Source organism: Chenopodium quinoa, unplaced genomic scaffold (genome assembly GCF_001683475.1).
Source record: "Chenopodium quinoa cultivar QQ74 unplaced genomic scaffold, ASM168347v1, whole genome shotgun sequence".
Lineage (NCBI taxonomy): Eukaryota > Viridiplantae > Streptophyta > Magnoliopsida > Caryophyllales > Amaranthaceae > Chenopodium > Chenopodium quinoa.
In genome coordinates this window covers 889,340-916,697 of record NW_018743906.1, presented here as the reverse complement: position 1 = coordinate 916,697, position 27,358 = coordinate 889,340, and the positions used below count along the sequence as shown (strand labels likewise).

Sequence of the window (27,358 nt, the reverse complement as noted above, 5' to 3'; positions counted from 1 at the left end):
CATGGTAATAGGGATGCTGGGATGTAGCTCTAAAAGTGTAGACTTTGGATTTCGAGCACTCGAAGAGGCCGTAATACGTTTCCAGGTTTGCTTCAAGGGGTCGACTGCGATGCAACTTCATGAACTTTGGATCTTTGGTAAGCATATACCACGATGAAGAGACACATGCAGATCGCAGCAGAGACTTAGCGGGTAGCCATGAGAGTATCTCAGTGATTAGTTCAAAGGGAAGGTAACAACAATCGGTCTTCGCTTTCTTCTTCATCCTCAATATGCTTTAATTTAACAACCACGGTACCAATTGTTGCTGCTTATATAGGGAGATAAACAAAGATCGATCATACCTTTTACAATTCCAATTAGGATTAGGATTGTTATTGCGGTTCGTTGTATTAGGGATATTTACTATTTACAACACCCTTGGTATCCAAGGTTTAAAGAACCTTGACTCCCAACCAAGGATGTGTAATACTTGGTCTTCAAGACATTATTTGGTTGACAAAAATAAAAAAATAAAATATTTTTTTTAATTTTTATCATGATAACCAATGAGAGAAGATTTATTTCCTAAACTAAACGTTAGATATTTTAATAGATATTGATTGAAAAGATAAACCAAATTATTATGGGATACCTGATGTATCATTTAGTAACAAAGGTATTGATTTCCTAAAAATAAGTAATAAAAAAAAAAGTTATAAGGAGAATTGAGAATCTTATATATAGGACCAAGTTATACTGAGAACCTCATGAATAAGGAGAACTGAGAACCTTTAACAGCCATACAATTAATAATTAAACGGAGAAACAAACGGTTACTGCTGTTCATAATCATTCTGAAAGGGTAAATTTATTAATAATCAAATTCTTCATTACCTACTAGCAATTTTAATAACAACTTCAAAAGATAATAATTTTTCTAGAATATGCACAAATAGTAGTTATTTTATTCGGAGAAAATTCAGAAAACACATACCTAATATGATTGTTTCTACTTGTTCCAAAAAATAATATCATAGCGAAGAAGATATTATATCAACCAAAACATGAAAGCTTTGCAGAAGCAGTGCAAGCAAGGTAAGACTATTAGCAAATTTGTGATCCCTTCTCGCAAATATGCAGCACAAATAATAAATATATAACACATTAGCAGTATCAAATATAAAACTCGTCCTCATTAGCATATTGCAGCATTGTATTGAGAAATGATTGGCATTTTAGTTGATTGTTAACTGATTTATTAGAAATAAGTTGTTGAGATGAGAGTTAAGTTTGTTAGAGAAGCAGGAATTGCCTTACTCAAACAATTATTTAAGAGCTAATTATACTTCTGATGCTAAACCACTTGCTGCATTCCAGATATTTCAGATGAAGCTATTAGATATTGAAAAGAAACATAAAAATCGATAAGGACTAGTTAAGGTTCCATACACTTTATTGTATGTCTGTATCCAAACACATCATATTAGTTCAAGTGGCTTTTGGTATGAAAAAAGTAAATAAAAACGACTCTGTAAGTGAATAAAAAAGACTTTAAAAGTAAACTTATGTAAACCTATTAGCTCAAGTGGTAGAGCACTATGTAGATGCATAGAAGTGTAGGTTTGATTCCGACATAGGTTATCTTAAAAAATAATTACAAAACACTCTAAAGTTATTCAAAATATTTCAAAAGTAAATAAAAATATCTTAAAAGTAGAAAAACTAAAAAAAAAAATTAATATATGTCAAAAGTAAATCATAATTACTCTATAGTAAATAAATAATGCTAGAAAGTAAATCAAAGTATCATTGAAGTTAATCAAATCATCATTAAAGTATATGAATAAATAAATTATCTTGAAATGATAAATGACTAAGGATACTTTGTTATAGCACAAACACTACGAGTTATTGACTTTCATATGTTTATAAGATGAGTTAAGTCATAAGAAACAAATATATTGAGTTCGATATGATGTAAAGGTTTTCAAATTAAAAGTAAATAAAATTATATCAAAAATAAACATAAAAAGAACAAATCTAATAAAACATTACAAATGCTAATCTTCAGATTTCACACATAAAACCTACGTGGGATTCGAACCCACATCTTTTGTGCACTTGCACAATGCTCTACCCATTGAGCTAGTAGACTATTATAGAGTAAGAATAGTTAGTTAGCACTAGGATCCATTTTATAGAGAATAATCACAAAAGTAAATAAAAAATACTCAAAAGTAAATAAGAAAAAACTTAATCAAAGAAATACATCTTCTCCTAACCATATTTCTTGCATACCCAATCTACGAGCAACAAGGAGCCTGAACCATGCTACTAGCTGCTGCTGCATCTGTATTATCAGCCTCCCAACTAGCCTCCCAACTTACTGCTATGCCTCGTACAATAGTCCATATTATCTCCCTCTCCACGGCACCCAATCAATCCCGTATAATCATCACTGTGTACAAGACAAGACCTTAGGAACTCCCCATGGAAAAAAATTACGAACCACACAAACAAAATAAAAACCCTTATTAAATAGGCATATAGTGCATACCAGCAATATTGATTAAGATTTAAGATGACACTGCCACAACCTCCACGATTCAACTCTAGGAAATTGCTAGCAATTCAGCACATTAGTTTATATTTCTTACAAAAATTAAATAGAAAAAAAAAACAAAAAAAGAAAGAAAAACATCCCAATTTCTATTTGTGGTACCTGACCTTAATGACATCTAAAGCACAATGGTATTATATCAGGGGCAATATCATGCAAAGTAAGACAACAAAAAGAATTGAGCTAGTATATTAAACATTTATAGTAAATTAATATTACTTAAAAGTAAATAGAAAACTATTTAAAGTAAATAAACCAATCTATAAAGTAAAAGACAAGTCTGGAATCATGTAAAACTCCCCCAAACCTTATTTGCTTAGATAGTATGATGATCATGGTCCGTACTCTGTCAGTAGCTCTTGATGGACATTTACTCTAAATAGTTTTCTATTTACATACAATCAAATACTCAACTCGATAACTACAATCAACTTAAAAGTAAATAATATAAACCCCAAAGTAAATTAAATAACCAAAAATATCATGACTAGGTTTGGATTTAGTTATAAGCTAAAATAACCAATTGAAACATATAGCTCTGAAATTGTTCTAAAATTGTGAAAACCTTAATTTCCCCAATCAAAATAGTAAAACCTTGATTCAAAAATCAAATTAAGTCAAAAACAACAAAAATTCAGCAAACTATACAACAATTTAAATGGATTCAAGTGCGAATAATCTCACAATAATTCACTTACAGAATTATTAATATGAACATACATTAACACAAAATCAAGTATTTTCGAAATTCACTCAAAAAAAAAATTCACCAAATCAAAATCAAAAAATTATCATGGCAGTCCAAACAACAAATCCAAATTCAAACTTCTCTAAATTCTCACATGATTTACTCAATAATATTAAAACTAAATTGAAAAAAACCCCAAAAAAAAAAAAAAAAAAAAAAAAAATCAGATTGATATGATTTCAACCGAAAACTTAGTTACAGAAAATCGATAATAAAATTCAAATTAAATTCTCTACCTCGAACTAAAAAAAACGCAAGAAAAATCAACAAGAATAGCAACAAAAACTCAGCAAAAATAACCAAAATAGCAATTGCACAAACTGAAAATAACGAAAACCCTAATTTAAGACTCGAAATCATAAAAAACCAAACAATTATACAGTAATTGAATCAAACACACGAACATCACAATCAAATAACTTACTTGTCTGGTATCAATTTGCAATGAAAAAAGGCGTAGAAAAAAAAGCAAATCCAACGACAGCAAGAGCGCAGAAAAATTCTAAGGAAGAGAGAGAATTAGAGAGAATTCATAGGAAGAGAGAGAAAATGAAACGAAGAGAGAGAAAATGAAAATGAAAATCAGATTAATTGAATCTAGTCATTCAAAGCGTGAATTTACCATTTTGCTCTTAATGAGGCGGGTGGAATATGAATCGTTAGATTGAGTGCGATCAACGGTCCGATCCAGATGAGTTTCTAGTTCTTTTTTTTTTTTGAAGAAAGTTTCTAGTTTCTAATATTCACCTTGGTTCTCTTGATCTCATTTCTATATATATATATATATATAGGAGAATGCTCTCGTGAGAATTTTTCTTATATGAGAATTTTTCTTATGTGAGAACACTCTTTATGTTCTAAATTTTTACTCTTATGTTCTAAATTTTAAATCTGATGTTTTAAACTTTTTTTTTAGGTGTTCTAAATTAAATCAAATGTTCTAATTTATTGCTCACATGTTCTAAACCATAAATTAGTTAAACTTGATGTCATAAATTTTAAATAACTTGTTCCAAACTTTTAACTTTTATGTTCTAAATTTTAAAACGTGTGTTCTAAGATATTTAATTATATGTTCCAGATTTTCTAAGATTTTTTAATTATATGTTCCAGATTTTAAAGCGTATGTTCTATTTTTTTTACTCGTATGTTCTAAATTCTTTAGTCACACTTTCTATATTCAATATCAGTTTGTTCTAAATTTTTATTCACATGTTCATAATCTTAAATCAAGTGTTCTAAATGTTACTCATATGTTTAAAATTTCATAAAGCAAATTTTATAAATTTTTAAACACTTGTTCTAATTCTTAAATCAGATGTTCTAACATATTACTCACACAAATGTTCTAAATTATTACTCATATGTTCAAAATTTTAATTTGAGTCACATGTTCTAAATTTTAACTCGTATGTTCTAAATTTTTACCCACATGCTCTAAATTTTAAATCAGTTCTCATATAAGTATGAATTCTCACATATGGACCTATTCTCACCGGATCCCTCCCCTATATATATATATAATATAGGCCCTTAGATCATTTTAATATATTATATAATATATTTAATATATTATATATATATTATATAATATATTAAATTGATCTAAGGGCCTATATTATATATATATATATATATAATATATATATATATATAATATATTATATAATATATTAAAATGATCTAAGGGCCTATATTATATATTATATATATAGGCCCTTAGATCATTTTAATCGCACGACTCACATGCTTTCCGTATCATTAATGACATTTTTGTAATATTTTAACTTTATAAAGTAGTTTCCAGTTTCATTTCTCAAAAGTAAATGAAAATTTAGTAAAAGTAAATGAAATCAGTCTAAATTAAATAAAATTGCCTCAAAAATTTAAAAAAAAACTGGATAAAAGTTTGAAAAGAGCGAAATTATGAGAATGACATTAATGAGAGCGGGTGCAATGTGAGCCATTAGATGGAGTGTGATCAATAGCTGAGATTAGTTCCTAGTTCTTATTATTCACCTTGGTTCTCACATGATCTCAATTCAAATCTGGTGATGAAGGAATCCCTTTACGTAAACCTCTAGAAGTGATAATCATAGTAGAAGTATTGTTATTGATCATCAAAGAATAGAGATAGAGGTAACACATGCCTTTATCCAACATACAAAAGTATCATTAAAACCAAAAGCTGTTAGAGTTGCCCAGAGGAAATCCCATTCAAATCTGTCATAAGCCTTTTTCATATCTAATTTTAGGGCCAATTGTAGACACTTAAAAATATCTCCCCCGCCAAAGCCCGATGAAGAAACAACCTCTCATTGCCTAATTTGGTACGGTTCACATAATGAATTTAAGAATTACTTGAATAGCCTTTTTTTCTAGCCCAAAATTATTTTAAAACGTCGTTTTATTTATTTAGTTAGCCCAAACTTAGCCCATTTTCCCTTTTCAAAACTCTAGTCCCAAAACCGGTCAAAACTGAATTTTGTATCACATAATTTACATCCAATTTTTGAATGGTTGGATAGCCCTTGAAATTATCTATCCTATGATAGATTATAAGCCCAATTTCGATTTGAAACGAAAAAGATATAATTAATATACCAAACTCTATCCAAAACTGACACCGTTCCAATATTTCAATCATATCTCAAATTCTGCAAAATATATCAATCTTATTCTAATTGGGTTGAAAGGTAGACTTTTAGAGCTTTCAAACGATGTACTACATATTATATATATTATTCCGACTTCTGGATCAAAAGTTATGATAAAAATAAAAACCGCAAAACTAATGTCTTTCGCAACGCGTTTTTGAAAATTGATCTTACACTTAAAGTTTCGACATACAATTTATATTGTTCTTGGCTTTATTTCTAATAAGTAATTCAAAGTCCTAAACAAGATCCGAAGGTTCTACCTTTTTTACCAAGGCGTGAAGGTATGATCCAGAGGGTGATATTAATTTCTCTAACTCTTTAATTTAACTCTTGTGAATTATTATTTTTATTGAAGTTACTAACAATTTATTCATGATGTAGTATTCAAAATTTGTACATTCGAAGTAAGTATTTAATTCTTTGTTTTATTTACTCTAATTATTTTTATTTCTTTGATTACTAGCTTCATGTTTAAGATCGTATTTTGTTATTAGTAACATGCTAGGATTGTTATTAATCTGTTTAGTATCATGTCTATGATCTTAATACTAATGATATTTTTGTGATGATTATTATGATGTTAATTATATGTTGCTTGATTATCAATGATTTATTGATATTGCTTTATCACACCTTTTCTTGCAGGTTTAAAGGGAATTTGTAATTGAAATCACGCCTAATAAGATAATTAATAATTGGATTTAGGTTTAACATGATTTTAATTCAAGTGATCACAAGTATTAGATTTAATTATGCATTAATAATCAACCAACAAAGATTAAACATATTTAGGATTAATTTGATGTATGTATGTTGATCGAAATGCACGCATGAATATCAATAAAAATTAAGTAGAGGCCTATTTTTGGGCGGGTTTTGATCTCTTTAAAAGTTGAATTTGTATCATCATCCCCGAACATCCAGTCATGTTTTTGAACCACTATGGATCGAGTTAGCAATCTCTGTGGTTGCAAAAGGAATGTAACCTTCACAATCATGAACGGTTTACAAGATCCTAAAAATTATAGGCGACTCTTTTTATCTAGATTCTTTCCTAGAATCGCCAGCACACCTAAAAACATGACCCACATGTAAGCCGGAGTTCAAATTCCCCACACCAATGCAACCAACCAGTTTTTTTATTTATTTAATTTATTTAATTTTATTTTTATTTTGACTAGTTAAAAATATTTAGTATCTCCTGAGCTAACATGATGTTATCTTGAATAGCCGTATCAAGCAAAAACATTTTGGTAAGGACCTATGATCTGCTTTACAAAGAGGCTTTAAACGATTAACAAGAATATTTGAAATGCCTTTGTATAACGTAGCACATAAACTAATAGGCCAAAACGGCTAGCCTTAGTTGTATTATCAATTTTTGGAATAAGAGAAATGAGCGTGTGATTAAGTTGTCGTAGTATAATATCGTTATAGAAGAACCCCCGCCCTGTTTTGCAAACATTGATTCCTATGATAGGCTAATAATGTTGGAAAATTTTGGGCCTAAAAGCTTTATAAGAGCATTCCCATCAGTGAGGAGAATTTTGCTCATGAGCAAAAATGGTGAGCAAAATTGTAATAATAGCTTCCCTATCAATGAGCAAATGAAAAAATGCTCATGAGCATAATTGATTTTGCTCATCCTATGAGCAAATTTGAGGATGAACAGTAAATACGTGGGGCCCAACAACTCTCCAAACTGGCGATATTTTTTTGCTTCAAACACCCGCAATACGCCTCGTTTTGGGAAGCCCACAAAAGGGACCATACCCCAAAACGCATCTTTGTGAAGTCTGGGAAGCAAAAACAAACTAAATCCCACTTGCTGACAGGGCGTGTCAGTCGAGCCATCAAGGAGCTGACACGTGTCCCTGTCAGCCTCCTTACCAAATGAGAAAATATGACCGTTTTAAAACGGTACTTAACTTAAAACGGCTATTTTGGCCAATTTTTAAATTAAAAAAAAATTCATAAACGGCTATAATTTTTTTTTTCTCTATAAATAGAGATCCATTTTGACATATTTTGGTACACTTTCAAAAATCACAAAAACACTATATATTATTTTTACTCCCAATTCTAGTAAGATTATTTTTATATTTTTTAATATAAAGTTCAAAAAGGTTTTTATTTATTTATTGTTAATTACTTTTTTAAGTACTCTAATATTTTTTAAAACGTTATTAACGATATTGTAATTATAATATCGGTGTTTTTTAATTATTTATTATTGTTGTTATTTTATTATACAATCCTTGTCAAAAAAAATATATTTTATCATACAATCTAATTGCCTCAAAAAAAATGTTTATACAATCTAATGGATCCCAACAATCCTAATTACTATCAACTTGCTCAACAATTTTCTGATTTAGGTGATGATTTCATCAATAGTCCCAATTTTCAGTTAATCCTACAAAGATTAGGAAACCCGTCTTCGCAAAATTCTGTTCATCAACAAAAACCTCCACAAATTCTTAATGAAAACACTTATACTGAGCAACAAACTCCTCCCGTTACTGAAGGGAGCAACTCTGAGTACAATGTGAGCTAAGAAGAAGTTGTTCTGGAGACACCACAATACCCTCCACCACCTCCAAGGAATCCGATCAATCAACCACTCGCTAAAGCGAGTCGCATTTGGTCGGTTGCTGAGGATGAAGCTCTAATTGGGTTATACCTAAAAATAAGTGATGATGCGCTTCGTGGTACGAACCAAAAGGAATCCGATCTTTGGCGAAAAGTTCATGCAGCTTACTGTAAAGTTCAAGCGGAGAAGCCGCATATACTCCCACCAAGACCTATGAAGAGTTTGGAGACACATTGGAGAAGAATGCAGCTGATTTGCTAGAGTGGACTAGTTGCTATGAGGAGGCTGGCAAACTTCCTAAAAGTGGAAGTGGTTACAACGAAGCTGATCGAATTAAAAATGCTTCCAAGTTGTTTTATCTCTCCTCTAATCCACAACATTAAGATGGGTTCTATCAAAGGAGGAAAGAAAGGGTTATGGTGCTGGTGATGAGGAAGATAGTAGTGGAAGTGGAAAGAGGTCTAGGGATGCGAGTGACGGATTTATGTCAGGAGGTCTACCACGACCTAACGGTGTCAAAAAAACAAAGGCTAAGCGTAAGGGCAAAGCAGTTGCTTCCGATAGTGCAATTTTAAGCATTAGTGAACAGATAAAGGCGTGCACCGAGGTTAGAGAACGAGAGGCAATGTTAAGACAAGAACGGTTGGAACTTGATAGATAAAAGGAAAAGAGGAAGCAAAGACAAGTTGATTTAGCAGAGAAGAAGATGAATTTTAATATGCTGCAATCCACTACTAGAAAAAGGCCCATTTCCGACGGAAAAATTCCGTCGAAAACACCTTGAAATCCGTCGGAAAAGGTGTTTCCGACGGAATTCCGTCAGAAAAGGTTGTCGGAAATGCCTTGGTAGGAAAAACCACCTTTTCCAACGAAAATTTCGTCGGAAACGCTATTTCGACGGAATTTCCGACGGAATTTTTCGTCGCAAGACAATTTCTGGTACCTGCGAATTCCGTCGAAAATTTCCGACGGAATTTCCAATTCAGTCGGAAATTTCCGACGGAAATTCCGTCGGAAACTATTTTCGGGAAATTAAAAAAATACGTCGTGCCACCACCGGCACAGCGTATCACCACCTCCAACCACCCAAAAAGGCCCTGTCAACCCCAACCAAACCAACCTTCTCAAACCCTAACCCACTGCCACCACCAACCACATCAGACCAACACCGCCACTACAGACCACCACCACCGCCACCCACTAAATTAACCCACACCACAAAACCAAACCTAACCTAGACCCAAACCCCTAACCCAGACCCAAACCCCTAACCCAGACCCGACCTAACCCAGACCCAAACCCCCTAAATTCAGACCCAAACCCCCCAAACTCAAACCCAACCTAAAACACCCAAACCCCTAACCTAGACCAGAACGAAACCTAACTAAACCAACCTTCGCTCACCACCCAAACCCTAACCCTAACCCTTAGCCCTGGCAGCACCTACCACCACCTCCCTCGACCCACCCTTAAACTGACCCTAAAACCACCAATGAGCCACCAGAACCACCAAATTTAAAAAAAAAACTTTAAACAAAAGAAAGAACATTAAAAACATTAAAGCATACCTTTAATTATGAAATTAGCTTCGAATTTCACCAAATTTAGGTTAATGAGGCTTAATTCGACAATAAAAACTCTAGATCTAGAGTTTTGACTGTCGGATTTAACCTTAAAAATCGTATAAAATCAAAAACGTAAGACAATTGGCGCGGCAAGGGGATTTATAGAGGTTGTAGCGGCGTGAGACGACGACAGAGAGAAGTACGAAGGAGAGAACGTAGGATCGTGGGTGAGATGACGGAGAAAGAAGGAGGAGAAGGAAAGGAAGCCATAGATGAGAGAGAAACAACAAAAGAAAGGAGAGAGAATGAAAAGGGGGAAGTGAAAAAAAACGGCTGAGGGGTGAAATAAAAGGAGGGCTGATTTTAGGGTTTGTAGATTTTTTTAAAATATATTCCGACGGAATATTCCGTCGAAAATTTCCGACGGATTTTAATTCCGTCGGAAAATTACATTTCCAACGGAATTTTCCGTCGTAAAGCTTATATATTCCGACATATTTAATTCCTTCGGAAATCTCCGACGGATTTCTGACGGATCTTCAAAATCTGTCGTAAATGTCCGACGGAATAAAAGTCCGTCGGAATTTCCTATGTTTCCGACGGAATTAGGTGTCCGTCGGAACCAATCCGTCAAAAATAGGCCTATTTCTAGTAGTGATCTCTTTTACAAAGGACAACACCACTCACTCCTACTGAAGAGGCCCACAAGGAAGAGTTACTTCAACTAGTCTACGGTAGAAAATGAATGTTTGTCTTTAAGTATTGTGATGTAATTCTAAATTTACGTGTTAACTAAAAATTAGGTTTTATTAAAGTGGTGTCGAAGTTTATTTTTAATTACTTTTATTTCGAGGTGAAAATTTTCTAATTTATGTAATGAAGCTGAATTGTTGTAAGCAAAGACTAGTCATAATCAGCTATGGTCATGTCTAATACATGTCTCTTGTCTTACTTCATTTTGAGTAGTCATTTTGAGAGTTCATGTCAATTATCTTGTTGTATTATGAATTGTCATGTGTCGGTTATGTATATTGTCATGTTGTATTTTGAATAGTGAAGATTCTTTTCTGTCAAAAGTATCTTTAATCACTCATTGAATTGTCATTCATGACTCAATGAATTGTCATTCATGTTTTTGTCATTCATTGAGAGTTCATGCTTATAAAAACCACTGAAACCATATACCCAAACACAATTTAATCCAACTACTCAAAACTATCAAACGTATCAAGCAAACACAATGTTTTCCGTTAGCTCAACCTCCAGCTCATCTGATTCTGATCAGTACGTAGAATTTGATCATTTAGTTGATGAATTTGTCACAACCCATCTACCAACTTTGTTGTATAACCAAACACAAGCCGAACCCATAACCAAAGTTGAATATGTTCTGGAGCATAGAGGGGATACAGATAGAAGAGATAGGGAAAAGGGGCATGTACATTTATTTAATGATTACTTTGCAAGTAATCCAGTTTATAGCGATAAACAATTTTGGCGTAGATTTCGAATGCAACGACCTTTGTTAAGGATTATGAACAAGGTGGTCGAGGGGGATCAATTATTCCAGCAGCGTAGGAATGCAGCTGGAAGGCTTGGGTTATCACCGTTGCAGAAATGCACCGCTGCGATTAGAATGTTGGCCTACGGTACCTCTCCGGATGCCATGGATGAGTATCTGCGCATTGGCGAAACAACATCCAGGAAGGCATTGCAACATTTTTGTCAAGGGGTTATTACACATTTTGAAGCAGAATACCTCAGAAGTCCCACGAACGAAGATTTAAGGAGAATCTTGCATCAAAATGAAATGCGAGGTTTTCCCGGTATGATTGGTAGCATTGACTGCATGCATTGGGAGTGGAAGAATTGTCCAATGTCTTGGAAAGCGCAATACGCAGGCCGGGATAAAAATGCAACCCTCATTCTGGAGGCCATTGCATATCAAGATTTATGGATTTGGCATGCGTTTTTTGGAATCCCTGGATTTTGTAATGATCTTAATGTCCTTTACCGTTCTCCGGTATTTGACGATGTTCTTCATGGTCGGGCACCTCCAATTCAGTTTTCCGTGAACAACCATGAATACAACTTGGGGTATTACTTAGCAGAAGGCATTTACCCAAAATGGGCTACTTTTATTCAAGGTATAACACTTCCTCAACTTCAAAAGGATAATTTTTTTGCTGATAAACAAGCTGCGGCTCGGAAGGACGTTGAACGAGCTTTTGGGGTTTTACAGGCTAGGTTTTCCATTCTACGACAACCTTCCCTTGCGTATAATGAAAACATTTTGTGTGACATAATGAAAGCTTGTATCATTATGCACAACATGATTGTCGAAGATGAACGACACAACTACACTCGGGCCGAAGTTTTAAGAAGGTACTATGAACAAGATCGTCCGCAAATTACAAGACCAAATACAAGTGCTACAGTTAACAACAACGAGCCTTTTGAATTCAATGTTGGCCAACCTCTTAACGTTGATTTCAAAACGTATGTCCAGAGAAGAATGTCTCTACGCGATAGAGGCAATCATGTTCAATTAAAAGCATATTTAGTGGAACACATTTGGCAAAAATATGGTTCTACTAATGATTAAAAAATTCAATTATCGTATGATAACAATTTAATCTAGTCTAATGTAATCGTACGTTAAAGATTGAATATAGTCTTGGTTTGTACTAATCGTTAATTATCTTGTAGTATGTATTAAATGTAATCGTATTAATCTATTAAATGTAATCGTTAATTTTCAATATTATTAATTAATATTTAATAATTGTATTATGTTAAATAATAGTACAGTTGTAATTAGTAGCACTAAAACTTTATTAAACAAAATATATTAAATAATAGTATGGTGATGTGTAAGAGAAATTAAAGAAATGTTGGTGGGGTATGTGAAAAAGTAGGAGAGAGAATGATGAGCATTTTTTTTTTGCTCACTAGTGGGATAGAATTTGTTCACCAAAAATACTCATGGGTTTGTAGAGAGAGAAAGTGGCTAGAGAGAGGATGAGATTTTTTTTTTTGCACACTAGTGTGAATGCTCTAAGGGCACAAATTAAAGACAACATCTTTAAGCTCATCATCAGAAAAAAGGCTAAATAATTCATCATTATTTGAGAGAGAGATAACATGGTGAACCCATAGTATACACATGACTCTTGTGAAATTATAGTTTAATTTAAAGCGTTTGGAAAATTCATCAAAAAACAGTTGAGTAATTTCTGGAGGAGAATCAACCCAAACATCAGCATCATCCTTTAATTTAACGATATGAGATCGATGTTTCTTGTTAAAGAGAGACACAACACAATTTTTAGGCCCCGTTCTTTAGAGCTGCTTTGCTCTGCTCTGCTCTGCTATGCTCTGCTGAAATCTGTTTTACTCTACTTTGCTGAAATCTGCTCTGCTCTACTTCAATCTGCTCTGCTCTACTCTACTTAAAATTAACACTTAATATTGAATTATTATAATAATAATTAATATTTAATAATAACAATAATAAATAATTAATATTTAAAATTAAATAATAATTATTAATATTTAATAAGAATAATAATAAATAATTAATATTTAATAATAATAATTAATACTTAATAATAATAATAATAAAATAATTAATTATTGATATTTAATAAAAATAATAATAATAATAATAATAATAATAATAATAATAATAATAATAATTAATATTTAATAATAATAATAAATTATTAATAATTAATAATAATAATATAAATAATAATAATTAATATTTAATAATAATAATAATAATTGTTATTATACTAATAGTAATAATAATACTTATAACTAATAATATTAATTATAATAACAATAATTGATTTTTATAATAACAATTAATATTAAGATAATAACTAATATTTAAAGATAATACTAATTATTAATTATTAATAATAATAATAAAATAATATTTAATAATAATTATAATTATAATTAATATAATAATAATAATAATTAATATATAACTTTAAAAATTTAATGATTATAATAATAATGCGGTAATAGTAGCAGTAGTAGTAGCAGTAGCAGTAGCAGTAGCAGTAGTAGCAGTAGCAGCAGTAGCAGTAGTAGCAGTAGCAGTAGTAGCAGTAGCAGCAGCAGCAGTAGTAGCAGTAGCAGCAGTAGCAGCAGCAGCAGCAGCAGCAGTAGCAGTAGCAGTAGCAGTAGTAGTAGCAGTAGCAGTAGCAGTAGTAGTAGCAGTAGTAGTAGTAGTAGCAGCAGCAGCAGTAGCAGCAGCAGCAGCAGCAGTAGCAGCAGTAGTAGCAGTAGCAGCAGCAGTAGCAGCAGCAGCAGTAGTAGCAGTAGCAGCAGTAGCAGCAGCAGTAGTAGCAGCAGCAGCAGTAGCAGTAGCTGTAGCAGTAGCAGTAGCTGTAGCAGTAGCAGTAGCAGCAGCAGCAGCAGTAGCAGTAGCAGTAGCAGTAGCAGTAGCAGTAGCAGTAGCAGTAGCAGTAGCAGTAGTAGTAGCAGTAGTAGTAGCAGTAGTAGTAGTAGTAGTAGTAGTAGTAGTAGTAGTAGTAGTAGTAGCAGTAGGAGTAGCAGCAGCAGTAGCAGCAGCAGCAGCAGCAGTAGCAGCAGCAGTAGCAGTAGTAGCAGCAGCAGTAGTAGCAGCAGCAGAAGCAGCAGTAGCAGCAGTAGCAGTAGCAGTAGTAGCAGCAGTAGCAGAAGTAGCAGCAGCAGTAATAGCAGCAGCAGTAGCAGCAGCAGCAGCAGTAGCAGCAGTAGTAGCAGAAGTAGCAGCAGCAGTAATAGCAGCAGCAGTAGCAGCAGCAGCAGTAGCAGCAGTAGTAGCAGTAGCATTAGCAGTAGCAGTAGCAGTAGCAGTAGCAATAGCAGTAGCAGTAGCAGTAGCAGTAGCAGTAGCAGTAGTAGTAGTAGTAGTAGTAGTAGCAGTAGCAGTAGCAGTAGTAGTAGCAGTAGTAGTAGTAGTAGTAGTAGTAGTAGCAGCAGCAGCAGCAGCAGTAGCAGCAGTAGCAACAGCAGCAGCAGTAGTAGCAGTAGCAGCAGCAGTAGCAGCAGCAGCAGTAGTAGCAGTAGCAGCAGTAGCAGCAGCAGTAGTAGCAGTAGCAGTAGCAGTAGCAGTAGCAGCAGCAGTAGCAGTAGCAGCAGCAGCAGTAGCAGTAGCAGTAGCAGTAGCAGTAGTAGTAGCAGTAGTAGTAGCAGTAGTAGTAGCAGTAGTAGTAGTAGTAGTAGTATTAGTAGTAGTAGTAGTAGTAGTAGCAGCAGCAGCAGCAGCAGTAGCAGCAGCAGCAGCAGCAGTAGCAGCAGCAGTAGCAGCAGCAGCAGCAGTAGCAGTAGTAGCAGCAGCAGAAGTAGCAGTAGCAGCAGTAGCAGTAGCAGTAGTAGCAGCAGTAGCAGTAGTAGCAGCAGTAGCAGAAGTAGCAGCAGCAGTAGTAGCAGCAGCAGTAGCAGCAGCAGCAGCAGCAGCAGCAGTAGCATTAGCAGTAGCAGTAGCAGTAGCAGTAGCAGTAGCAGTAGCAGTAGCAGTAGCAGTAGCAGTAGCAGTAGCAGTAGCAGTAGCATTAGCAATAGCAGTAGCAATAGCAGTAGCAGTAGCAGTAGCAGTAGCAGTAGCAGTAGCAGTAGCAGTAGCAGTAGTAGTAGTAGTAGCAGTAGCAGTAGTAGTAGTAGTAGTAGTAGTAGTAGCAGCAGCAGCAGTAGTAGCAGCAGCAGCAGCAGGAGCAGGGGCAGCAGCAGGAGCAGCAGGAGCAGCAGGAGCAGGGCAGCAGCAGCAGCAGCAGCAGCAGGAGCAGCAGCAGCAGCAGGAGCAGCAGCAGTAGTAAATATTTATATATATATAATTATTGAAAGCAACTTGGAAATCTAAGCATTACGATGATTAGAGAAAGTATGTAGCAATAGATTTTTTTAGAACATATGTAGCAATAAATTTTTTAAAAATTTATAGAGTAAAAAAATCAGTTTTAGGCTTGAACCTTTAGCATGGCATCTAGAGCAAGTGAGATAAAGAAATTAGGTACATATTTATATCTTATCCACCCGTCTTCGTCTCTTTAAGTGGAACATTTAAAACCAGAGACGAGACTTATATTACATCCACATTTCAAATTCAAGGGGCTCTCATGTGAAAGGTCGTGATAGAGTATAAAACTAATCTTGACTAAAGCTTCAATTATAAGAGTTTTAAGTTCTCATAACGTCACAAGAGTACTACAACGAATAAAGCGGGTTTCAAACTCTTTACTATGATTATAATGAGGGTACACCTAATCCTTGTTTAGCATAATTTATCATGTCTGAACGATCATACATTGCAAGATTCTCTTGACATCTCTCGGGTTTAAAATCCATCTTCCATTTCTTGGAGTCATGTGAGATTCTGAAGTTTGCTTGTTGATATGCTCCTAAAATGCAAGGCGAGCTCCTCTACCACCATGCAAAACCCGCCATCACTATTAGATGTCAAAAACATATTTTCATTTTCCATAATCCAATTAGTGGTCAATCCCCGACTACCTGTAAATTGAAATATAATTTTTGGAAAAACTTCAGGTCTTTTAGGTCCATATCTGTAACAAAGATCAAAAATTGGACCCTGGTATGGTTGCAATGCTTCCAACCCAAACCTTGCAAAAAATAGCATTATGAGTGACTTAAATGGCTGATATATGGATCGAGGAAGTAGCATATATGGTGCACCAGAATCAATGATAAAGCCTCTGAGCTCTTTATTAAAGTCTGGTGCACAAAAAGATCGATTATACGGAACACTTTTACCATCCACACTATACCTCGTAAGAATAATTGATAGTTTGATGATGGTATTGTGTTTAATCTTAGCACATCAGGCCCTTCTATTTGAGCACTAGGGCCAAAATGGACAGTAGAAATGCCAGGATTTGTCTCAGCCCAAGACGTTAAGCAATAAGAAAATCGACCTTGGGTTACACCGTCTAATTGGGTAAGAAATGATTGTGGACCGGGTGCAAGTCCGAAGACCCCAGCTATAGGGTTGTTAGGACCATTGTTTAACCCGAAGCTGAAATTTCTGTTTTCTAGACCACACCCAAATGCTAGATTCTTGAAATGGTTGTGGTTTATGGGTATCCGAGTTTATGAAAAGAAATGTATCCGTTCCCATAAGACCGGTTGTGGATGAAATCATAGATGGATCTCCTCCGTACCCTCTTTTAAAGCCACATGCCCAATGATAAAGAAGTCTAGGGTTGCATCGCGGATCATCATAATTTAAAAGTTTATAAGAAGTCGAGGTAGAGGGTTGAATGTTTCCACCCTTTACCTCGAAACATGGGTTGCATCTGGCACATTGGATCCACGTCCTATCATCCCCAGCGTCGAGTATAACGTAAGGGGAGAATAGTTGGCCTGTTCCGAAGAAGATCTCTGTTACATAATAATTGCTTAAAATACGATATGATGTCGTATCTATTATGTTTGTACTTAAACTCGAATTTTTCCTTGTATATTATGATGACACTCGTGCCATGGATATGTTCTTGAGGAATTGGTAACGGTCTTTGGTGTTTAGATTTTGAGGTACAATTTGTAAACGGGGTGAATCTAAAGGAATCATTGGTAAGGAGAGTGTGTTAATTCTAGTGAACAACATTGAAGTAATAAAGATGTGTAAGAAAATAAGGTTCATTGAAGCCATTTTTTTTTAACTTTTTGAAGTGTATGTATTATGGAGTGCTATGTTCATGTAACAATGTATATAGACAAGCTCAAAAAGAAAATAATTATTGGCAATTCTAATAAAATTTGAAAGAAAGAAATGTACAATAATGTATGAAATAATGCAAGTTTAAAAGGAAAGAAATCAACTACTTAAAGGGAAAGAAATCAACTACATACTAAAAAAGGAAAATATCAACTAAATCTTGGAATTGAAAGGAAACAAATCAACTATATCAAATTGATGTGTCTATTTTATTTACAATTCTATCCTTCCAGGTCATATATGCTCTTATTTGAGCTAAACTAAGTCATTTATTAATACTCCCTCCGTCTTTTAATAAATGTTACACTTACCAAATCCGGCCGTTGTAATAAGTGTTACACTTCCTTTTTTGGCAAAAAGCTACAATAAAATATTATATATATCTCCTCTCATGGTCCCCACCCAAACCCACTACTATTTTTTTTTATTATATCTTTCCTCTCACACTCATTACTTTTCAATAAACAATAAACTCCACTATCTTTCTTTTACAATTTTTTAATACTCCAACTACCCCACTTACCTCTTATTTTATTTAAGTCGATTAAATTACTTAAAACTACGTGCCGGTCAAACTGTAACACTTAAAAAAAACACAGAGGGAGTATTTGTTTCCTAATGTTTTTGTAGCATTAGTATTATTTTGTAGCAATTTGCAAATTTATGACAATTACCAAGCTCATTCATTTAAGTCAACACAAAACATTAGAGTAGAATCATATTACATGACCGAATATTTGAAGCCTAAGGTCGAGCTAATGAAATTTGGTTCGATAATTAAGGGCTCGATTAAGTGACTAGGCTACGAAAGTCCAAATTACAAGCATGGACCAAGTAGTGAATAGATACAAATTCTTGGCTGCATTCTAATGCAGCCAAGATGGCTGCAACAAGCCAAAATGTAGGCTTCAATCAATGAAACGCATTCTCCTTTAACCTTTCTTCTTCCTGATAGAAATTTCCTTATTTTTTCGCCTCTTTCCTTATTTTGTTTATATGATTCAATTTCTTTCTTCATTCAAATTACACATTTGATTGCAATTTTCTCTCTCCTCTCTCTTTTTTCCATGTGATATTTTCTCTCTCCTCTTCTTCTTTTTTAATCAAGATTTTCTCTATGCTCTCTTCTTCAATTAATAATGGAGGTGGTTGTTGTTCCTGATGAAATCAAGGTTAGTTTTGTGTGTTTATAATTAATTAGGTTTTATTTTTGTTGGATTTGTAATTATTTCTGATTTTATAACTTTATGAATTTTATGAATTTCAATTTACTATTGATTAATTGATTTTGATTAATAGATTTTGACGACATTGATTTTGATGAATTGAATGAATTCGATGAATTTCTGATTCATTTAGCTTTTCTAGTTTTATAATTTGATGAATGTTGTTCTACATTTTTATGATTTATTTTGTGATTTTATAATTAGTGAATTTTGCAATGGATTTCATGAATTTGTTCAAATTCTATCTACATTTTGCTGATTTTGATGAGTTGGACTATTTCAACTTACCAATGCTATTGATTTCTTGAAAATAAGTTATGAAATCTTGAATTGCCACTACAAAAAAAATGAGAATAGGCAACACTTAAGATTGCAACACTTACATAAATGTTACTCTTAATAATCTAACGCAACAATACTTATTTGTTACCTTGAACTAAAGTAACAGAAAAAAAAAAGTGTTGCTCTAGACTATATAAGACAACAGTCGCTTAAAGTGTTACCTTTTTCTTGTCTAAGACAACAAATATAATAATTGTTGCATGAAAAGATAACAATAACAAAACTATTGTTTGAAAAATGTAACATTAATATCTATGTTGCCATCTATAGCAACATTTATATTAAAATGACAACATATATATATATATATATATATATATGTGTGTGTGTGTGTGTGTGTGTGTGTGACTCTGAGGTCACAAGTTCGAGCCCTACCAACTACTAAATGCTTGGGAGTGACAACATTTTTGAATTATCTTCTTATATGGCAACATTTTTCATTTGTTGTCTTTGTTAAAGTGTTGCCTTATGTATCATTTTACCTAAGCTTTCAAATTGTTGCCTTTGAATAACAATGTGTTGCCTTATGAATAGACAACGGGGGCATAAATTATGCCTCATATGTGTTGTCTTAGCTACAAGGAAACACTTTTTTTATATTAGACAATGGTTTTGCATTGTTACCTTTGCTTTATTTTGTTTAAGCATGCTTAATTTGTTATATTTTTTGTTTTTATGATTTTTTTTTAATTAAATTTGTTTTTGAGTTCATTTTATAAACATTTAGCATTGTATATGTTTATCATTTACATTTTGAATATATGAACATTCCATTTCTATACTATGAACATTCATTCTCCAGAAGTGAGCAATGTACAATCACCAGACAATGAAAAGTGTTATTTCGTTCACTATATATAATCATTGTGAACATTTATTGTCCATTTTATGAACATTTATTGTGCAGATTATGAACACTTTGTTATTTTTATTATTTCAAAGAATACAAATGCAATTGTGTTTGAGGAAGTCGAAGTATCTAAAGTAATGTTGAAAGAAGTTGGAAGAGAGCAGCAAGCATTTGATTTGTATAATGATTATGCCTTTAAGATGGGTTTTAGTATAAGGAGGGGCAATGTACGAACAATTTATAACACTAACATTTGGCGAAGTAGGAAATATGTATGTTCAAATGTTGGTTTGAAGGATGTTAGGAGGTATGAGAGGTTGGATTTTCGAACAAATTGTGGTGCTCTAGTTGAGTTCATTATTGATAATCGTGGTGTATGGACTATTGTGCAGCATCTTATGGAGCATAATCACCCTGTGATACCAATTGATAAGAGACATTTGCTTAGTTTCAAAGAAAAGTGAAAAACATGAATATATTTTAACAATTTATAATATCTTTATTTTTTTTGTTAATAATTATACGGAAATTTCACCATATACCATTGAGTTAAAGCTTAATTCACCATATACCGTAGAAAACTTTCTAATACACCATATACCATTCAGTTTAACTAAAATGTCACAACATGCCATTAATGACTAACGGACGTTAACACCATTAGTCATTAAGGCTAATAAGGCCACGTGGCAACATATAATTTGTTCCCTTTTAAATTACTTAATTTTAAAATAATTATATAATTAATTATCAAAAGATTATACAAAAAAAAAAAAAAAAAAACCAGCCACCCTTAGCCACTGCCACCCACAGCCTAGCCCCGACCCCACCTCCGGTTGGCCGTCTGGTCCATTTCCTGGCTGGCGTCGACCATCCCCCCTCCCGCCGGTGAAAATCTCGACCCAGCCACCACCTTGTCCCGACGACCCCTGCCTGCACGTAATTTGACCAAAATCTCGGCGCCGACGCGAAAACCCACCAGAACCCCTGTACCGACGTGGAATCCGGCCAGAACCCTCGTTGGCGCTCTCCCCCTTCCCTTGAACCACCGTTCCCGAACACTAAAAAACCCCTATCTCCCTCGAAAAACCCTCCCCTAACCACCTGCCGACGCCCAAACACCTTTCCCTCGCGTCGGCGAACCTAATTCTCCTCCCTCACGTCGTCGCCGCCCAGTTTACTTGAAAACAACCACCCCAAAACCCTAAAACCCCATAATTGAAACCCTAGATTTTGGTTTAAGGGTTTCGAGGTGGTGATTCAGGGGAGCAGGAAAATGGAGATGGCAGAGGGAGGGGCGGATTAGGTTTGTCGGCTTTTGCAAGGGGGCTTAGACGGCCGACGGGTTGGGAGGGAGGCTTTTCGAGGAAGGGATGAGGTTTTATATTGAGAAGATGATGGTTTGCGAGAAGAGGAAGACGCCAACGACGGGAGGTTCAGGGTTAGAGTGCGCCGCTGCGGGGTTTAGGGAGGAAGTGCCGGTGTAGGGTGGCCGGGGGTTGGGGGCATTGTGGGCGGTTGGGTTACGGAGTGGTGGTTGGCTGAGGTTTTTTTAAATTTTAGAATAATTATTTAATTAAATAAATAATATTAATAATCACCTATTACAAGCTGCCACGTGGCATAATTAACGTTAATAACTAACTAAGTTAACGGAAATGGCATGTTGTGATATTTTCATAAAACTGAAGGTTATATGGTGAATTTGAAAATTTTGGGTGGTATATGGTGAATTTACATTAAACTCAATGGTATATGGTGAAAAATCCGATAATTATATACAATGAATTTGAACTTAAATGAAAATCATGTTCATTTTAATATCCTAAATGTTCATAACTTTTTGTTTTTTTTAATACTAATTGTTTATTTTTAGAGTGTTCTAATATTTTTATGAAATGTTCATTTAAGTTGAAAGTGTAATTATAATACATTGAAAGTTGAATTATATGAATATTTAGTGTTAAAAACCTGAGCATTATATATATTTACCTATTTGTTATGAAAATGTATATGTTTTGTTATTTATTACGAACAAATCTGTTATTGATTTTGAACACATGTGACATATAGAGTGATACTTTATATTTTTAATTATTATATTGATGATTATATATTATGAACATTCTAAACAATTATTATGGACATATAATGTGATGATCTTGATTGAAAATTCTGATTATTTGTTGTTATTTGTTATATTTTAGTGAGTACAGATCAATTGTATTTGTGGAAGGCCAAGAATCTGAATTAGTGAAGAAACAAATAAGTGATGAAGAAGCATATGATATGTACAATGATTTTGCCTTTAAGTTTGGTTTTTGTACAAGGAAGGGGAAATTACAAAAGTTGGTTAGACTAATGTTTTGTAAATTTTTTTTTAATGTATTTTGATGTTGTCGCAATTGAGGGAATGAATGGCCTATTGTTGGTGGATCGCATAATTGTTCACGTTATAATGAAATGTTAACAATAATGTCTAACAAGACAATTAATTTACTTGTTTAAAAAAAAAGACAATTAATTTACATTTTTAAAAAATTGATTATAAATTTTCATTTAGCAAAAAAATGTAAAAGTATACATTATACTACATTATGAAGTTCAATATTATAATTCATTTACATTTTTAAGATTTATGTTTTTATTTACACTTTTTAAATTTAAACATAAACTTTAAAAATAAACAAGTAATACATGAACATAATAGACAAGAAAGTTGAACAACTAGTAAGATATATATGAAGAAACTCCCAAATATATTAAGATAATTGTTTACAAACCACACTTGTTTATAAAAAAGATAAACCACACTTGTCCTACATCAATCCCAAAAATATATTTTTTTTTAAGTTACACTTGTTTTGCAAGGTAATTAATATTTCAATTACAACATATATAAAGTCTATCTCGATCATTTCTTCTTGTAGCCATCCTTACTCTACGTCCTTCTCTGATTGTGTTAATTAGTATAGGTTCTTGTAGCCATGTCTATTCTACGCTATTCTCTGTATGTGTTACTTAATCTAATTTTAACACAAAATTCGCCTTTAGCTTCCAAATTTGATCAGCCTGAAAACAAAAATATGAACAAATGAATTAATTATTTGAACATATAAGTTTCAAAAATGAACACACGTTTATAAATAAATATTTTAAATTTAAATAACTTGTATCATTAGCTTTTAAGGCACAAACCCACTCTCGCAAAGAAGTTGAAATGTATATTTCCATATGCTTCATTTAATAAACTTAAAGCCAACTAAATATGAACATAAAGTTAAGTGATTATGCACATCAAGAATACAGAAAATGAATCTATATGCGTTAATAAAATGAACATACAAGCCTTAAAAATTGAACATATTTGTTACTATCCTTGTAAAAAAAATTGAACATAGGACGGATGTTTTAAAAATGAATTTACCTATTTTTTAAAAAAAAAAAATGAACATTTAGGATGTTTTAAAAATGAATAATACGCATTAAAAAATGAATAGACTTGATACTTGTTATTAATCTTAATAATATGAAACTTTAAGATTAAAAGAACGAGCAAAAGGAATTTTGAAGTTTATGAACATAACAAAAATGTAGATCAACAATGTAACAATAAATTTATAACATCAACAATGTAAAATAATCATTTGTACTTACATTTCATCTTGATTTTCAGTAGTTGTTGAAGAATTTTTTGTTTCTACAAAAAAAATAAAAAAAAATGAAATATGTACCTCAAATTATGAATACAACCTCAAAAATTAAACAAATCAATTCGACTACTTGTAAATTGAAACTAATCTAAAAAAATTTCATATAATTTCATCTTCTTTGGGATAGATTTCATTCATGAATTTTCAAGAAAATATATATCCAACAATTCACACAAAAGTAAGTAATATTCACTAAATTTACTTTTTTTGGGAGTATTTGTTTGATTTTTCACTTCATCCCGAAAATACATGGTTGTTCTTCCATATTTGTAGTGATAGAAATTCATAGAGGAGAGCAAATGAATTGTGTTTGATTCTAGTGAGAGAAAACCATAAGGAGGAGAAATAAATTTCAGAAAAAATAGTGGTTGTTGAAGTGAGTTGAGGGAGGTATGTTCTGGGCCGCTTTTAATTAGATGAAGTCTGGGCCGCATATTTTGGGCCGCGTCTTGTTGCAGCTAAGATAGCTGCATTAGAGTGCAACCAAGACCAATTGGTGAATATAAGGAAATTGAGCTAATTCATATCAAAGCCCAGTTACAAATCCAAGAAGTAAATGGCCCATGCAAGTAGTAAGCTTGTCCCTCATCTGGCAAGGCGGGGCCCAATCAAGCAAAGAAAATCATTATTAGTTGTTTATAATTTTTTTTCTCTACATCCCAATGTAGGTATTTCATTCTACGTATCACCTCTCCTAATGTATGAGTCAAATGAAGCTCGCAAACTTAAAACATGTTGTGAATATACTCGATAATAAAAAAAAGTGGGATTTGACATTGTACGATTAGGGACGAAAAGTAGGGTATACCTCCAACAAGTTTTTGAGGAACTTGTAAACCATTCATGGATCATTAAAGACAATCACAAAAAGGGAGAAACCGAAAGGCATTAACGATTTGATTGCCAAGCATATTCATAACATGTATAATTAGGTTACACCCCATGAGATTTCTAACTCTATATGGTCATGAATTGAACCACATATGAAGGATCGGGGATGATGGTACGAAGTTGAATCATGAAAGTCAACTCAACTTCGCCCGCATTGGCATCTACTTGATTCGACGATTATTTTCTCTTAATCGTTTCTTTTCTCTGTATGAATTCATCTTAGATTATATCCGTTTAGATGGTATTCTCCAAAATCTTGACCGTTTAGGCTGGAAATATAATAGTCTAATTTCTTCATAAATTAGATTATATCCGACCCTTTTCTCTTAATTTTCTTTAGTTTTGCAAATGGAAAATTGTCTAAAAGTGATATATATGTTCACTATTTTGTCCGGAAGGACCTTATATGTTTAAAATTGTTTAAGAGGACCTTATAAGTTTATTTTGTTGTTTGGGGAGAACTTGAGGTCATTTTCGGCAACAATTGACTTTTTTTTTTCTCCGGAGTAGACCTCTCTTGTGACCTTAAAAAAATGAACCCCTTTTCTTTTTTTCTATGATTTCCCTCCAATTCCTCCTTCTCTCTCTTCTAATCCCCAAATGACACAAATCAAAATAAGAGAATTTGAGGGAAATTGTGGAAAAAAAGGAGGGGTCATTTTTTAAGGTCACATTAGGTCTTTCTAGACAAAATAGTGAACATATATGTCCTTTTCAGACAAATTTTCCTTTGCAAATTTGGTTTCAATAAATCTACACGAGTAGTGTAGATATTTGTCCATCTCCCTATGGTAGAGTTGTTAGTTTTTGTTTGTTTAGTTGTATGTTTATGTTTAGGGTTTATAAAAAATGTAATCATATTTTGTCCTATTGTCATATTTTTGGTAAAGATTTGTTTGGGATCGCAACAGTTGTCAAATTTTCTAATGCGTTCAAGCAAATCAGATGACAATCATCCTTACGGCTATAACAAATCGTTAGACCGTCAATCCGAAAAGGTTGAATTTCCAGCGATGTGTGCGAGAGATGTACCACAGTGCAAGATATTTTCAACGATCGTCGCTTTGATTAAGGAAACCCTAATTTGATTCAATTTTATGTATTTGTTAATTTAGATTTCATTTGTAAATGACGGATGACTTTTTATCAATAAATTGATTTGTTTAAAAAAAAAAAAAAGTATAAATTTCATTGACTTCATAGTTCTAGGCCTCCTTGACTTATAGCTTTATGCAAATGGGTCATTGGGCCTTGTGTTAGTCTATTAGTTCAGTCCATTGTTTGATTGTCTTTTTAAAATTGGGTTTAGATCCTAAAAGTTAATCAAAACCAAAAAAAATGGGTCTAACAACAATATAATCAAATGGTAAATTCAAGAATCACTCCAAGTCTTTCATATCAAAGCAAGAACTTAGAGTCTTAAAAAGACCGACCTTAGTTGCAACCATTACATCCTTAATTTAATTAGTAAATAAATTAAATTAAGAGTTTGCATCTACCTAAATAATTTATATGCAAATTGGAATATAATGTAGGATTCCATAAGGTCAATTTGCAAATAAATATGTTCACAAATATATTGGTTCGTTTGTAGTAAGTGATAGCAATAGTGGTAGGTTCATTAAGCACATGCATGATGGATTTTGAAGTTTGTCAGTTTGCAAAATTGTGGTGAATTTATGGAGCCACTGATAACTTTAACTTCAATGTGGGTCTAGCTGACAGAATTTGCTCGTGTATTCGACTTCTAATTAATTTAGGATCCACCAATCTAAAATTATAAATGATCATTAATCCAAATCTGTATTATTAAGTCCAAATTTAGGCCGGGAACTTAATTGTTTATGAATGAAGTTCATAAATTTAGGTATATGCCATTACGCCAAGTCAATGATTTACTATGAATTAACTATTATAATACTTCCTTCGTTTTTATTAGTTGACACGTTTTAAATTTAACATTATTAATTCATATTACTTGACTTTTTTTTAAAAGATTTGTGTTTAAAAATAAATATATTTAGGTCTTTAAATGTATAATATCGGAGAAATCGAAAATATCAACTTTAAATGATTTTTGCATATTGATAATTGAATATATTGGTGTTTGAAATCAAGTAATGAAAAATGGATGTACCAATCGCCAAAAAAAGCTTGTCAACTATTATGAAATAGAGGAAGTATTTCGTATATAAAGTATTTCAAGTTGATAATTTTCAGACATTCAGAAAAGAAAAATTGCTTGATGAAAAAAGAAAATATATGTAATGACATGATAAAGTATATGTGTTTTATAAAAAATAATTAAAAAAAAAAAGTTAATGCTGATGAAATTGTGCAAACCAAATCAAACAAGACCTTAAAGTGAAAAAATCATTTCAAAGTTAATATTTACGCAAAAGTCAATTTGTTGCATTATTTATACTTAAACCAAAA

The 27,358-nt window shown here is 33.0% G+C and overlaps 2 protein-coding genes and 1 long non-coding RNA gene across 3 annotated transcripts; 2 read left to right on the top strand and 1 right to left on the bottom strand.

The window, feature by feature from the left end:
• Positions 1 to 1,384: 1,384 nt before the first annotated feature.
• On the bottom strand, positions 1,385 to 4,205 carry LOC110686928. The gene is made up of 2 exons (XR_002504367.1): positions 3,775 to 4,205; positions 1,385 to 2,440 (listed from the first exon to the last, which is right to left on the bottom strand). It is a non-coding gene; the product is annotated as an uncharacterized LOC110686928 (long non-coding RNA).
• A 7,203-nt stretch (positions 4,206 to 11,408) lies between these two features.
• LOC110686994 lies at positions 11,409 to 12,773 on the top strand. Its single transcript, XM_021863628.1, has one exon. It carries the CDS (start codon positions 11,409 to 11,411, stop codon positions 12,771 to 12,773), a length of 1,365 nt encoding a protein of 454 aa, XP_021719320.1.
• Positions 12,774 to 19,039: 6,266 nt separating this feature from the next.
• LOC110686993 (protein FAR1-RELATED SEQUENCE 7-like) lies at positions 19,040 to 20,782 on the top strand. The gene is made up of 2 exons (XM_021863627.1): positions 19,040 to 19,072; positions 20,411 to 20,782. The coding sequence occupies exons 1-2, from the start codon at positions 19,040 to 19,042 to the stop codon at positions 20,780 to 20,782; spliced, it is 405 nt and encodes a 134-aa protein (XP_021719319.1).
• The last annotated feature ends 6,576 nt before the right edge of the window (positions 20,783 to 27,358 follow it).